This window comes from Nannobrachium achirus (assembly GCF_963921795.1).
Source record: "Nannobrachium achirus genome assembly, chromosome: 23".
Taxonomy (NCBI): domain Eukaryota; kingdom Metazoa; phylum Chordata; class Actinopteri; order Myctophiformes; family Myctophidae; genus Nannobrachium; species Nannobrachium achirus.
The window spans coordinates 17,527,030-17,542,958 of NC_137830.1; the positions used below are offsets into that span (position 1 = coordinate 17,527,030).

At 41.7% G+C, this 15,929-nt stretch overlaps 1 protein-coding gene across 2 annotated transcripts in view; it reads left to right on the forward strand.

Moving 5' to 3' along the window:
- Positions 1-15,929, forward strand: part of nap1l1 (nucleosome assembly protein 1-like 1) — a 50,507-nt gene that overhangs the window by 16,345 nt on the left and 18,233 nt on the right. The window contains exons 4-7 of one of the 2 annotated variants that reach the window (XM_080754699.1): positions 3,186-3,288; positions 8,995-9,136; positions 13,700-13,792; positions 15,407-15,535. In XM_080754699.1, coding sequence (XP_080610825.1) covers positions 3,186-3,288; positions 8,995-9,136; positions 13,700-13,792; positions 15,407-15,535 — 467 coding nt within the window. The remainder of the gene's footprint in view (positions 1-3,185; positions 3,289-8,994; positions 9,137-13,699; positions 13,793-15,406; positions 15,536-15,929) is intronic. The other variant, XM_080754700.1, reaches the window with a different exon arrangement.

Sequence of the window (15,929 nt, forward strand, 5' to 3'; positions counted from 1 at the left end):
TAATTTATTTGGACAAATTTGCGCGACTGTACAGTAAGACTAAACCGAAGCGGGGAGGCGATATGGAAAAATACAATATCACAATATTTTTACAAGCTGTATCACGATACACAATCTTATCACGATTATTTTGGTTTCATGGTTATTTTTCAAGTTACTTACAGTAACAGTACAACAAGAGGTAACAAAAACTAAAAGAAAAAGGAGTAACAGACCATTTAGACTCAAAGAGTGGGGTCCAGGGACTCTCTGGGTTCCTTTTGGGAGGTCTAAATTGACCCTTTCAAGTCTTGACAAAGTTAAGGGGAGACCTTGACATTTTAAAGTTTGAGAACTACTGATTTGGACCAAAATGCAGATTTAAAATGAATTTTGCAATGAATCTCTGAATTAATAATTCAACAGGAAAGGATCCCTCATTGTATCACGATATATCATGGCATATCGTCTCAATGATATGTATCACCATATCACCCACCAGCATTGCATGTGCTTTACCGCTGATCGTTTCCAGAGCTTGCGTTGCTCCAGGCAGACAAGTGAGAATTGTGCGAGGCAACAGTCTGATGACTCAGACTGAACCACCGAGAGACGCAGGAAGCTGTGGTTCCTGAATGTGTCATATTCAGATCTACTGAAATATTACTGTAGAATAATATATGTTCTACTATTGACACATCGGAAATTAGATGCGTTTACATATAGATACGGTAGTATATCGCACGATTTGTTTTTAATTTGCCAACTGGCATAACAATATATAATTCATACGCCACTTGTTAAATATGTCAATATGCTGTTTCCCCCCCTTTCTAGTAGCCTAGTAAACGGACTCCTCCCATCTTCAGGAAGAGACTGGTTTACGAGGCTACCTTTCTAGTGGTACAGCCTACCTGTATGTCAGTATTGGAGCTGGGACGTTCGCGAACGAATTGAGTCTTTTGAACGGCTCTTTGAAATGAACGATGGGATCCGGTTCGCAGTAGGGAGACGTTCCTTTCTGATGAACAGTGGTGTAAAAAGTACTCAAATTCTTTACTTAATTAAAAGTATCAATACTGTAAATTGTACTTGAGTAAAAGTACAAGAGTGCTGGTATCAAACTGTACCTAAAGTACCAATAGTAGAAAGTACTCATGATGCATACTGTCCCATTTCACAGGATTTCCCATGAATGAAATGTAGAAAAATAATTTGAAAATAGCAGATCTACAAGCTCACAATGCGTCGCAACGAGACGCATTGTGAGCTTGTAGATCGGCTATTTTCAAATGGCGGAAACGTGTATAAGGCCGAAATGTATATAAGTTTGAAGTGATTTGTAATTAGTAACTAAGTAAAGTAACTAGTAACTAAAATGAGCCAGTCTTTTGAACGGCTCTTTGAAAGGAACGGACCCCAGAGATCCAGCTCACTCCAAAGAGCCATAAATCCCATCTCTAGTCTGTATTAGCTGGTCCTTTGATCTCCCAGGTCCCACCCAGAGCCGTATAATGGAGAGTTGCGTCACTCCCGTTCACTTCATGGGGCCAGGTCGTCTACGCACACATCTATTGGCGTATAGTGACAAACGGCGAACCGGAAGTTTACAAAATGCATTGAAGTCTATGAGGTGTAAAGTGACAATGAACCACGTGACCAGCGCTGTTTCTGACCCCGCAGTGGCAGGACTCTCTGATTAGACGGCTCTGGTCCCACCTAATCATCCCAAATGATTAGTTTCACCTGCTGCCCAGTAGTGCAGAGCACATTCAGTGCACTTTCTGTCTCCAACTTCAGTTTGCATTCTGTGCTTGGTGTGGTGTGGGTGCATCTAAAGTAAGTTGCCTTGTTAGATGTTCAGTTTTGACTTGATTCTACTTTAGCCTTTATGTTAACTCTGTATCGAGCTATTATTGCAGTATTGTACAGTTTAGACTGTATTCATCTTTCCGTATATTATGATTTTTGTGTGTTTGTTGATGTAACTTGATAATTGCAACTATTTGATTCATATGTACACTGTATTGTCTGCCTTGTGTTATGTTTATTCATAGGGATGCTCGGTGTAACTGTAAAATATATTATGATGTGATTGTGTGATGCCAAATACTGTAAAATGCCTCCTGTCGTTTAAAACCAGTGCCAAAATGTGTCTTTCTACAATGTTGTGAACACAGCTACCAGGGGGTGGGGACGCTAATGGTTATTATTGTTTATTGTGATAAAAAAAAAGAAAAATAAATCACAATAATCGTATCATGAAGATTTAAGTTTATCGTGAAATTATCCTCCGTAATGCACTCGGATCAATTCACCTTTTATTTGCCGATAATTGGTAAAACGGACGTTGATGACGTACTTGATGATTTTTTTTTTGTTTTGTTTTCACTCTACCAAATCTCTTTGCCCAAAAAATAGCCCATCTACAAGCTCACAACGCGTCGCGTCTGTGACAGGTTGTGAGCTTGTAGATCTGCTATTCTTTTGGGGGTCAAATGTTCCGCCCCTAGGATAATGGATGCTGGGGATATTTTTGATTATCGCGATAACGTTGTAAATCGCAAATTCTTTGGTCACAACAATCGTGACATGAAAGTGTTCGTATGGTCCAGTGTTGTTTTTGACAGCACATTTTGATTTAGTTTTAGTCAGTCTTTTGAATAAAATGTAATTTAATTTTAGTCATAATTTAGTCACCTGAAAAGTTTTAGGTTTAGTCTAATTTTAGTCGACTAAATGTCATTTTAGGCTACATCTACAGTTGATTTAATCAACTAAAATGTATTTTGGCGGGCCTTGATGGCATCGTAATGACTGATTTTACACTTGGTTGCGTGTTGAAAATAGCAGATCTACAAGCTCTGCGACGCGTTGTGAGCTTGTAGATCGGCTATTTTCAGCACGCAACACCTGAGCGCAACCAAACATACGTAAAATGACTCTCTTCTCCACTAGTCCCTTCCCATCATTTTAGTCTAGTTTTTATTTTGTCGACGAAATTGTCAATACATTTAGTCTTAGTTTTAGTCATCACAGCTTAGTTTTTATTTAGTTTTATTTAGTTTTCGTCAGTGGAAAAAAACGCAGTCGACAAACATTTTTCGTCATAGTTTTAGTCGACGAAATCAACACTGGTATGGTCCCATCCCTAACGGCTACTCCTCTCTCTGTGTTTGTGTGTGTGTGTGTGTGTGTGTCCTCAGCTCGCCAGCTCACAGTACAGATGATGCAGAATCCACAGATCCTGGCTGCCCTGCAGGAGAGGCTGGACGGCCTGGTGGGCTCCCCATCGGGCTACATGGAGAGGTGAGACCCTCACACCCAACTCACTGGAAACATGGACTCTTAACTGTTCTGCTGCCCTTGACGACGCTCACCGTCAGTGAAAGGGTTAATACCATGGCGCCGTTGACGGCGAGGACTGTCAATCTTACTGTATATACAGTAAAGATATTATTACTTACTGTACGTCGCTCCGGTCCCGCCCGCATCGGTAATGTCCGCGATTTGTTTACAACGCACGTCGGGCGTGCACGCGAAGTTAACGTCCTCCATAGTAAATCCATTGAGAGGCCCATAAAGAGACTTCATTTTCTCCAAAAGGGACATTCTTATACAAAGGATGGTCTCCACTCTCCATACTTGTACACAAAAGCTGGGCGCAGCCATGTTCTCTTCTGGGCTCACACTGTCATGTGACTAGATGACGTAATCGTTGCCGTCAAGTGATAATCCAAAAAAACTAAAACAACCCCCTTCCGGCCCTTCAAAATAATAGCGGCGGCCTATGGCGGAAACGGCGTGGCACCGAGGCACCAAGCAAACCTTCAGATTAAGAGGCAGTAGTTGTGTTAAAATAACTCAAACCCTATTATACTTAACCCATTTAGGCCTAGAAGTATTGAATGCTTTAACCAGTGAAAAATAGCAGATATACAAGCTCACAGCTATCTGCTATTTTTGAAAAAAGTTGTGAAAATGTGTGCAAATCTTTGAATATATGTATTTTTAAAGCGAACGTTTGTAACTCAAATTTTGCTTCTGGGGGGTCCCTGGAACTAGATATTTTGAGATGCGTGTCCGTGGCCAAATAAATATCATTTTGGGGGTCCTTCACATGAAAAGGTTTGAGAACCACTGACATAGCAGTCTCTCAAGAACAGACTAACTGAGCTCCAGTTAAGTGAAAAGGACCTTTTCTTTGACGATGGCTGGCCAGATTGCCAACATAGAAACATAGGTTTTAAAAAAAAACCTTAGAAGGATTCAAAAGACACTTATAGAATCGGGTCAAAATTCAAATTTTCACGATTTTTCAAAAATAGCAGATCTACAAGCTCGCAGCGCGGCACTCGGTGCCGCGCTGTGAGCTGAGTGCCGCGCTGTGAGCTTGTATATCTGCTATTTTTTCCATAGTTAAAGCATAAAATAATAATACACAATATTAATTGACCAGCACCCCCCTCCCTTTTCCCTCTTTACCAAATATCTTCACAGAAAATGGTTGTTCTACAAGCTCACACCGAGGGTTTGGGATCCTTTTTTAGATTTTAACGATTCCGGTTCCTTAACGATTCCCTTTAACCATTCCTATAGGTGGTTCTAAATGGACCCTTAGAGGTCTGTAACTCTTGAGATGGGTCCATTTGGTTCCATTTGTACACTCAGAGTTATGGTGGTCCTTGCAATTAAAACGTTTGAGAACCAGCGGTATTGTAATCATAGGGTTCATGTGGTTAAGAATGTAATGATCGGGGCACCCGCTGGCCTACTGGTCCAGGCGCATACCACTTAGGCATTGCCACATAGGCATGGATGCCTGGTGGGTGGCGTCGCCGGTTCGATTCCTGATCCGGAAGACCTTTGCCGCGTGTCGCTCCCCATCTCTCCCCCATTTCTTGTCTGTCTACTGTCCTATCTAATAAGGCATAAAAGCCCAAAAACAAATCTTAAAAAATAATAATAATAATGTAATGATCAGGATGTTTGAAGTTTATTGCGCTTGAAGTCACGAAACATGGTGCTTTGTAAGATGACATGCTAGAGATTTCCACTTTTGTTACAACTCGTCAATGGAGACCAGTTGGCTGACACACTCGGCCTGAATTCTCATTTCGTTTCACTCCTATTATTCAGTCTGAAAGCCCTCACAGTGCAGCCGTTTTCTGAGATGGGGACGTGGCCAAAGTGGGACTCTTTGAGATTGGTTCATAATAGATCCTCCCCATCCCCATTGGGCCGGTAATTTTTATTTATTTATTTCTTTTTTGGGGGGGTTACGTTTTTTTTAATTGATGGTACAGGAAGTAGATGGGAAACAGGGACAGAGAGATGGGGAGTGACACGCAACAAAGGACGCCGAGAACGGGATTCGACCACGTGATGCTATGCACCTGGACCGCTAGGCCAACGGGCAAGAAAACGCTGCCCTCGATGGCGTCACCAGACCCTGAATGCGAGGCTAGCGATTCAGGGGCGGAGCCAGGCTCGAGACAAGACCATTTTCATGTCAGTCTTGCTAATCATTCAGCAAGGGCATTGTTGATCAGAACGTTACATTATGGTCGATGACACAATAAAATAATGGGGAGCTACAGTGTGGGAGAAAAAAAAAAAAAACGCTTTTCTGCCTTGTACTGAGGCCAGCCTTGTTATGTGTAATTTGTAGGACCCAAAAAATTGATTGCGACCGAAGGTCATAGTTTACTATGAGAAACGTCACAGCGTGTCTGTGTAGACGTGTACACATTTTTACGGTCTATGGATTCTCCGCTCTGACATCATGCTCTGATGTCACTGTGATGTGACACATTATGTAGAGATTTTGGTGATGACTTTCATAGGGTTTGCTGTTGTCATCTCACCGGCAGACAAAATGGCAAGTGAAGTCTTGATCCAATCGAACGTGATTAGGGATGGGACGGTATACGATATTATCGTGATAAAAAACACATGATAATCGTATCGTGGAGATTTAATTTATCGCGATATCGTCCTCCGTCATGCACTGGGATCAATTCACCTTCTATTTGCCTAGCTGCATTTCCGGTACCACTTAAACCCTCTGGTTTTTGGTAATTGGTAAAATATTCCTTTTCACTCTATCAAATGTCTTTGCCAAAAAATAGCAGATCTACAAGCTCAGCTTGTAGATCTGCTATTTTGGCAAATGTTCCGCCCCAGGATAATGGATTTTAATATCGTAAACCACGATTTATTTTGTCTGTGACATTTCTGTTGTCTGTCAAAAGAAAGACAACCGTGAGCGGGTCACAAGCTTATCAAGCTCCTTTAAAGCTCGATGTGTAATTATTTTGTAGTGAGACTGCATCAAGGTGACCATCCTTAACCCATTTAGGCCTAGGATTATTGACTACTTCAACCATTGAAAAATAGCAGATATACAAGCTCACAGCGCGGCACCGAGTGCCGTGCTGCGAGCTTGTAGATCTGCTATTTTTGAAAAATCATGATTTTTCTTTGCAAGTCTTTGAATATATCTATTTAAAAGCGAACAATTGTAAATCAAATATTTGCTTCTGGGGGGTCCCTGGAACAACACATTTTGAGATGGGGGTCCGTGGCTAAATACCTGTAATTTTGGGGGTCCTTGACATGAAAAAGTTTGAGAACCACTGATTTAGAGGAAGGATTTAGAAGTCGGGTCAAAGATATTCATAGACTTGCACACATTTTCACGATTTAAAAAAAATGGCAGATCTACAAGCTCGCAGGTATTTGACAGTTAACTTGTGAAGTGAACACGTAAGCGGTTCATTCAAAGCAGCTGCTTCCCTTGATGTGCCTCTGTTCATGTACTCTCTGTCCCATGTGAAGAGCACCATCGCCCTTATTGACTTCCTGGTCCCAGAGGGCACTGTCCAGGGATGGGACGATAAGCCATGTTATCGTTTATCGTGATTAAAAACACACACGATAATCCTATCGTGGAGTAGGGGTGGGCTATATGGTGATAATTATCGTTGAGACGATATGCCTTTTCAGAGGTATCGTATATATCGTGATACAATTGAGGGAGCCTTGTAAGAAATCCTGTTTAATCGTTAATACAGAAATTCATTGCTGAATTAAATTTAAACCTTCATTTTGGTCTAAATCAGTAGTTCTCAAACTTTAAAATGTCAAGGGTCTCCACTTAACTCTGACAGTATACAAATGCGGGTCCATTTGGTTTCATTTGTATACTGTCAGAGTTACATACTTGTAAAGTTCAATTTAGACCTCCCAAAAGGAACCCAGAGAGTCTAGTTTTTGTCAAGTAACTTGAAAAATAACCATAAAAAGCAATGTGAAAAAGAATCGTGATAAAATCGTGTATCGTGATACAGCTTGGGAAAATATCGTGATATTGTATTTTTCCATATTGCCCACCCCTATCGTGGAGATTAATTTATCGTGATATCGTCCTCCGTCATGCACTGGGATTAATTCACCTTGTATTTGCCGAGCTGCATATTATCCGGTACCGCTTAAACCCTCTATTGGTAAAACGTACTTATAATATATGTACTTGAATCCATTTTTTTTTTCACACTACCAAATCTTTGCCAAAAAATAGCTGATCTACAAGCTCACAACGCGACGCGTTGTGAGCTGCTATTTTTCTGCTATTTTTTGGATAATGGATGTTTGGAGATATTTTGATTATCGTGATATCGTAAATAGCGATTTCTTTGGTTACAATAATCGTGATATGAAATGTTCATATCGTCCCATCCCTAGCTGTGTCACGTGGTCTTAACCAAAGGGCATACATCTCCTCTCGAGGGACGTATGCCGTTTAGCAACCTAATGACTCCAGGAGTTTCCGCTAGAACCTCTAGGGGCCACCGTCCCGAGAGGCCAGCTGTTAATTACAAAATACACTCGCTTTCGCTCTTGAAAGGAGAAGGCACAATGATGGCTGGCATTATTGCCATACAGACTCTTTTTGAATGGAGAAAACACAAAAGATGCTAGCGTTATGGCCTTGTTGATCTTGAAGAGCGGGACAAGATATAATCTTTTGTCGTTGTACGGTACCAACAGGTTATGTCGCCTCAGAGCTTGATGTCTAAAAGGTTGTTCTCCTTGGTTTTGTGTCGATGTCACGCAACCTGGGCATAAACCAGGCATTATGATAACCGCGTTTTCTAATTCTTTCAGAAGCCTAGTTGAGCGTTCGTATTGTAAAACAGAAATTTGTGGGATCGGGGCCATGTAGTTTAACCCATTTAGAATGGGTACACATTATTGTGTATCATTATTTTATGCTTTAACTATTGAAAAATAGCAGATATACAAGCTCACAGCACGGCACTCGGTGCCGCCCTGCGAGCTTGTAGATCTGCTATTTTTTTTTTTAATCGTGAAAATTAGAATTTTGACCCGATTCTATAAGTGTCTTTTGAATCCTAAGGTTTTTTGAAAAACCTATGTTTCTATGTCAGCAATCTGGCCAGCCATCGTCAAAGAAAAGGTCCTTTTCACTTAACTGGAGCTTAGTTAGTCTGTTCTTGAGAGACTACTGTGTTCTCAAACCTTTTCATGTGAAGGACCCCCAAAATGATATGTATTTGGCCACGGACCCCCATCTCAAAATATTTAGTTCCAAACTATGTCAGTGGTTCTCAAACCTTTTCCTGTGAAGGACCCCCAAAATGATATGTATTTGGCCACGGACCCCCATCTCAAAATATTTAGTTCCAAGGACAAGCAAAATGTGAGTTACAAATGTTCGCTTTGAAAATACATATATTCAAAGATTTGCACACATTTTCACGACTTTTTCAAAAATAGCAGATCTACAAGCTCGCACCCGCGCTGTGAGCTTGTATATCTGCTATTTTTCACTGGTTAAAGCATTCAATAATTCTAGCCCTTAAAACTCTTTCAGACTCAATATCGGTGTTACATGTACTGTTCTCCCTACAGCTTGGCTTAAAATAAGCCGTTCACGTATGAATCGACTAACATTTCTGTCTGTCCCCCCCTCCCCCCTGTCATCCTCAGTTTACCAAAGGTGGTAAAGAGACGCGTCAACGCCCTCAAGAACCTGCAGGTGAAATGTGCTCACATTGAGGCCAAGTTCTACGAGGAGGTCCACGAGCTGGAGAGGAAGTACGCTGCCCTCTACCAGCCCCTGTTCGACAAGGTACCGTACTGGGCCCCCCTTTAACACAGGGGTGGGCAACTTTGAGGATGGCGAGGGCCACTGTATTTCCACCTTCACTCCAGAGGGCCACATTGCATATTGCTACGTCCTACTTTGTCATTCTACTATATCATACAAAAGAAGCAAAAAATTAGCAGATCTACAAGCTCAAAACGCATCGCGCTGCGATGCGTTTTGAGTAGATCGGCTATTTTTTCTTCTTTTGAATTGGAATCCTGAAATGTAACACTTTGATTTAATTTCAAACGCATTTAGATATATACTCATGTTAACTTTATGAACTTAAATACAAATACTACTATACTAGTCATTAAGCTACTAATAGTCTGACGGAATTAAAGCAGGTCATGTTTGGAATTGTAACAGCTGAAATCAATAATATATCAGTCTTCCGGTATTTACCTGCGGGCCGCATTAAGCGAAGGTGGGGGCCCCAGAAGCCTTGGCGTGTTGTGTAATCTGACGGTTTTAAAACGGAGGTCAGTTTGTTTACTTTTGGTCGTGAAACTAAAATCCTAACCGCGTCCGACCGTCACAGCCCAGTATGAGAGGGTTGGAGACCACGCCTCTCAGCCGTTATAAAATACAGGTACATATACACCACATGCCTCGCGTGGCTTTTTGCTTTTCTAAAACGGTTACACTATGGCAACATGAAAAATCATAGACATGTACCAATTAAAACTGTTCTATTTCACTAATAATACACTATAAGGTCTGCTTATAAAGTAGTTCCCGGCCAGGCAGCACAAACGACACAGGTGCAGATAATTGGTGCACTGTGAAACACTGTGGAAAGAAATGACGCACCCGGGTTTGATATAAACTGATTCAAGGTGTGGGTTATAGTCTCCATATACCACAGCAATTGACCAGTCGCTATGCCCCTCCTAAAGCCGTCCTTGTCCAATGCCAAGTTAGCAACAGGTTACTAACGCAGCTGACTTGGCAAGCTGCCATGGCGGCGCGCATCGGTGCACCGAGTCTGGCTGCTAGATAGAGATGGGATTTATGGTTCTTTCAAGTGAGCCGGATCTCTGAGATCCGTTCCTTTCAAAGAGCCGTTCAAAAGACTGGCTCATTTTAGTTACTGGTTACTTTGTAGATTTTGATTATGATTGCAAATCACTTCCACCCAAATAGGCCTATACATTTTGGCCATTGGATACATTTCTGGCATTTGAAAATAGGTGATCTACAAGCTCACAATGTGTCACGTTGCGATGCATTGTGAGGTTGTAGATCGGCTATTTGCAAATGATTTTTTCTACATTTTACTCATTGGAAAATCTGTGAAACAGGACATTCTGCATAATGAGTACGTTCTAATATTGGTACTTTAAGTAGATTTTTGATACCAATACTATTTTACTTTTACTCAAGTACATTAATAACATTCCAAACTTGATTGCAATATTGATATGTTTACCTAAGTAAAGAAATGTAGTACTTTTCCCACCACTGTTCATTAGAAAGGAACGGCTCCCTACTGTGAACCGAATCATATCGTTCATTTCAAAGAGCCGTTCAAAAGACTCGATTCGTTCGCGAACGTCCCACCCACTCGCTCCGTGTCACAAACACTGAAACAAAAACAGAACGGATTGCACTGACCTACACAAACCCACGGGAATAATTTAGGAGCACTTCATGAGAAAATATAACTGGTAACACTTGTGTACTGTATGTTAATCTGACTTTAGTATAGGCTATTGTTTTCTTCCTGGACGTGCGTTTGTGTCAGGTTTAACATTGGATTTTGACAGCTGGCTTCTCCTCCTCTGCACGCCGCCATGGCAGCTTGCCAAGGCACCCGCCTTAGTAACCTGTCGCTAACGTGGCATTGGGCAAGCACGGGTTTAGGAGGGGCATAGAGACTGGTCAATTAAAGGGAAACCTGCCAATCAGAATCAAAGAATGGAACTAGCCGTTTTAGAATGAACAGTTGAACAAGCACAGGCACAACGAGTGTCTTTGCTTTGTGACACCTGATCTGAGACTCTCGTACTTTGGTCGCCGAGAAAGATTAGGAAACGGCACCGCCGCGCCTCTCTGTAACGTTGTGGCGTGGAGTCATTCCACCACAGCATCTGTTGGCCTTGATCAGACAGCCATCTGCATGCAGACAGGGGTGTCACAAGGGGGGGAAAGTGGGACTGAGTTACTAGGGCCCAAGGTGGAGGGGCCTGGAATTATTTTATACTTTAGCTATTGAAAAATGGCAGATATACAAGCTCACAGCCAGCTTGTAGATCTGCTATTTTTCGTCGTGAAAATGTGTGCAAATCTTCGAATGTGTGTACTTTTTAAGCGAACATTTGTAACTCAAATTTTGCTTCTGGGGGGTCCCTGGAACTAAATATTTTGAGATGGGGGGTCCGTGACCAAATACATATCATTTTGAGGGTCCTTCACGTGAAAAGGTTTGAGAACCACTGACACAGAAACATAGGTTTTACAAAAAACCTTAGAAGAATTTGAAATATTCAAAGACAACACATTTTCAAAAAATAGCAGATCTACAAGCTCACAGCGCGGCACTCGGTGCCGTGCTGCAAGCTTGTATATCTGCTATTTTTCAATAGTTAAAGCACGAAACGTGAGTGAATCCTTGTACCCAGGGCCCATAATTTGGTGTGACACTCCTGCATGCACAGATCCTCCCAGGCACTGCTGTTTCTGCCGCTGCTTAGCCAGCACAGACACCCCCCCCCCCCCCACCCCTCGCTTGGCTCTCGCTCTTTGAAGCTAGCTCAAGATTTAAGGAGAAGGAAGATGCTTTCTGTTTCGAAAGAAAGCAAGCAAGGCCGTTTCAGGCAGAGCCCAGGGTTGCAGCCCAGAATGTATTGGCAGTTCCTTTTTGGGAACGGGGGAGGGGGTGGGGGGCAGATTATTCAGATCGTTTCTCACTGTTTTTATACAAACGGAAGGTTTTACGCATTCCTTTTTAACAAGCAGAGCAAAGTTCACCATAAATAAACACGAATACCGTTTCCAGAAATGGATTGTTATCAATCTGAAAATGGAGGCCTTTTTTTTCCTTTTTTGCACTCTAAAACTACTGAAATGTTGACACCATCAGATTTTTTAGGGTGGCGCGAGGTTTACAGCTGATGTAATGTAGGCCAGAAGGAGGGATGGTGCCCCCCCACACGCCAAACCCCACTGTCTTAGTGAAATAATGTGTTGGCTTGGCAAGTGGGCTCATGTTGCATTTATCTTGGTTGACAACGGCGTAGGGATGGGACGATAAGCGATATTATCGTTTATTGTGATTAAAAAAACACTAACGATAATCGTATCGTGGAGATTTAATATATCGTGATATCGCCCTCCGTCATGCACTGGGATCAATTCACCTTTTATTTGCCGAGCTGCATATCCGGTATAATTTAAACCCTCTATAGTTGGTAAAAGGCACATATAATATATGTACTTGATACATTCTTTTTTCACTTTTATCAAATGTCTTTGTCAAAAAAAAAGGCGATCTGCAAGCTCTCTGCAAGTGAGCTTGTAGATCGACTATTTTTGGGCAAATGTTCCGCCCCGTGATAATGGATTTTGATTATCGTGATAGTATCGTAAAATCCGTAAATCATGATTTCTTTTGTCACAATAATCGTGATTTGAAATTTTCATATCGTCCCATCCCTACAACGGCAGATTTTTCTTCCCACTACGGGCTTCCATCTCCAGCCTTCCCTCTAGACGTTGGCATCATCCGCTCCTCAATACTATTTAACCATTGCATCTTTCGAAGCAAACGCCTCGGACCTCTGCAGCCTCCCCAGCACCGCAGGATAGAAACATCCTACCAGGTAGAACTTGGCCCTGGTAGGACTGCGTCAGTTTACCATGTCAATGCAACCAACGTACCCTGGTAGACCTGGTAGCAGTACCAGGGCACCTGCACTGATTTTTATAAACGCGTCTCGGTGTGTTGCGACCTGCTGTGAGCTTGCAGACGAGCTGTTCTTCTGCGAGAGATTTGGTGTAAGGGTAAAAAAGGAGGGTACCAACTAAGTGAAGACTAGGGCTGTCACAATTATTACATAGTCGTCTAATCGCGATTATTTGACATAATCGCGATACTTTTTCATAATCGTCATAATCGTTTCCATGTTGAAAAATCTCCATAGATCTTCTTGTAGATCGGCTATTTCCACTATCAATGTTCTATTTTAAGTATAAAGTTGTCAAATCTGTCAGTAATTTCTTTGTATATTTAGGTTATGTGTCATATCTACCATGTGCAACTTCAAAGCCTGAAAAGCCAAACAGAAATGTAATTGTCCACGACAAAAACACAATTAAATCCTTAATCGCAATTATTTGAGTGAAAATTAATCATCATGTAAAATGTCCTAATCGTGACAGCCCTAGTGAAGACCCGTGGGGGACACCAGTTAACGAAGTAGGCTTTTAGTGGTCTTTTTAAAGGCCAAAATTAAATGCTGTTTATTAGGAACGCCTGTCTGCCCCGTTGCCGTTCCAAATTCTGACTCGTTTTCTCCCTTTCTCGACCTTTTTCCCCCACAGAGGAGCGACATCGTCAAAGCAATCTACGAACCCACAGACGAGGAGTGCGAATGGAAGGCAGATGAGGAGGAAGAGCTGACAGTAAGTAAGCAGGTACAGGTGACTTTTACGCCTGCATGCCTCTTACAGCTCTTATTCAAGCAACGCAAAGCTGCATTGTGCGATAACACGGTGGTTCTCAACCTTTTCAGGCCACGACGCCCAAAATAATCATATTTTAACCGTGACGAGCACTACGAGTTGAGGAATGACATTTTGTATAACACGGTTCTATGTGAAGCATAGAAGCGATGTGAGCATGTAGATCGTCTATTTTCACAATTTCTGCCTCTAATATTTGACAATTTGGCCAATGTTTAATTTGTCGTTGAGGTTTTTAAAAAGTCTGTAAATTGTCACTTTAGAAATGAGTACCTGAGACGAATAACAGTCTTAAGTCCATATTTTAAAATTTTGAATATAGATATTTTTTTTAGATTTACCAGATTGTAAACCACAAACTAGAAGTTTTTAATCTGTTATATTCTTAATGCACTCCCCCCTCATTAGATCTTTTTTTTTTACTTACCTCAAGTATTAGGAATTACAATACATAATACTTATGGGAAGTGTAAAAACAGTATATCTCCAACAGTTTGTGGAACAACAGTATAAGTACGTACAAGCAAAAAATCTTTCCTACAATCTGGTGAATGTTAACCTGGTAAAAATACTATGCCTAAACCTAAAACTATGCCTAAACCTAACCCTAACCTCACTAAAACTATACGTAAACCTAACCCTAAACGTCAGTAAAACTATGCATAACCTAACCCTAAAACCTAACCCTAACCAAAGTAGGACTAATGAGATGTAGGACTTATGGGCAGTCGCCATTTTTTTTTCCTTTGCAATGGCAGATTCGTCTGGCTACACGAGGCTATACAAATCTAACAATGCAATCTCTTACACATTGTACTGCTTTATCCAAACTGCCCCCCCCCCCCTCCCGACAATAGTGCTAATGGTGATTGGAATAGAGATTTAATTTTGCGGTGGCACTGCTGAATGCTAATTCTCCCGTGTTGTGGTATTGGGTGCACAGTGCTGCTTCTGATGGGAGCCTTTAATTAAAGTGAAGGGTTTTTGGTTTTGGCTCAGTTGGTGTGTAAACTTCTTCTAAACCAACGGTTCTCAGCCTGTGGGGTGGTGGCCCTAAATTATATTGGAGGGGGGTCCCCAGATGTTTAGCTACTGTAAATGTTAACATTGTTTTCTCACTCTAAACAGTAAACAGACCAACATACTGTAGAGCTGTACACAGGGTATCTGAACATTTCTAAAGTGACAATTTAAGGACTTTTAAGACCCTTTTAATACCTCTAAAATAAATAAAATAAACATTGTCCATATTGTCAAATATCAAAGGCAGAAATTGTGAAAATAGCCGATCTACATGCTCACAACGCCTCGCGTTTGCGTGGCGTTGTTAGCATGTAGATCTGCTATTTTCACACTAGAACTGTGTTATACAAAATGTAATGCCTCAACTGTCAGGGTGGGGGGCAGTTAAAATATGATTATTTGGGGGGGGTCGCGGGCCTGAAAAGGTTGAGAATCACTGTGCTAAACAAGGGGGAAAATAAATCCTTGTTTTGAAGGTGAGACCCCCGTCTTTGTGTCCCTTTTTCATTCCTCCCATCCGTCCGTTCATCCCCTGCTTTTTAGGAAGAGATGAAGGAGAAGGCCAAGGTAGAGGAAGAGAAGAAGGACGAGGAGAAGGAGGACCCCAAGGGCATCCCCGAGTTCTGGCTGACCGTCTTCAAGAACGTGGACCTGCTCAGCGACATGCTGCAGGTGAGCTTGTAGATCAGGGGTTTTCAAAGTGGGTGACGGGGCACCCTGGGGTGCCGTGGCGGCAGTCCAGGGGTGCCGCGAGATCATTTGATAATATTTGGAATTTATTTGGACACTTGAAAAAATATTTAGTATCATTTTAAACTTTTAAGTACAAAGCTATTTTCAGTCAGTTCTAACCAAAATGGCTATTATCTCAACGTTTTCCTTGCAACATAATCACTAAAATATCGTCACTGTCGGGCAGAAACCTTGTATCTCCAAGTTTCAAATGTGTACGTCTTTTAGTAAAGCAAAGCCCTGCTTCATCATACAAGACTGTCGCACAACACTAGGGAAAACGGCCGATCTACAAGCACACAACGCCGATCTACAAGCACACAACGCCGATCTA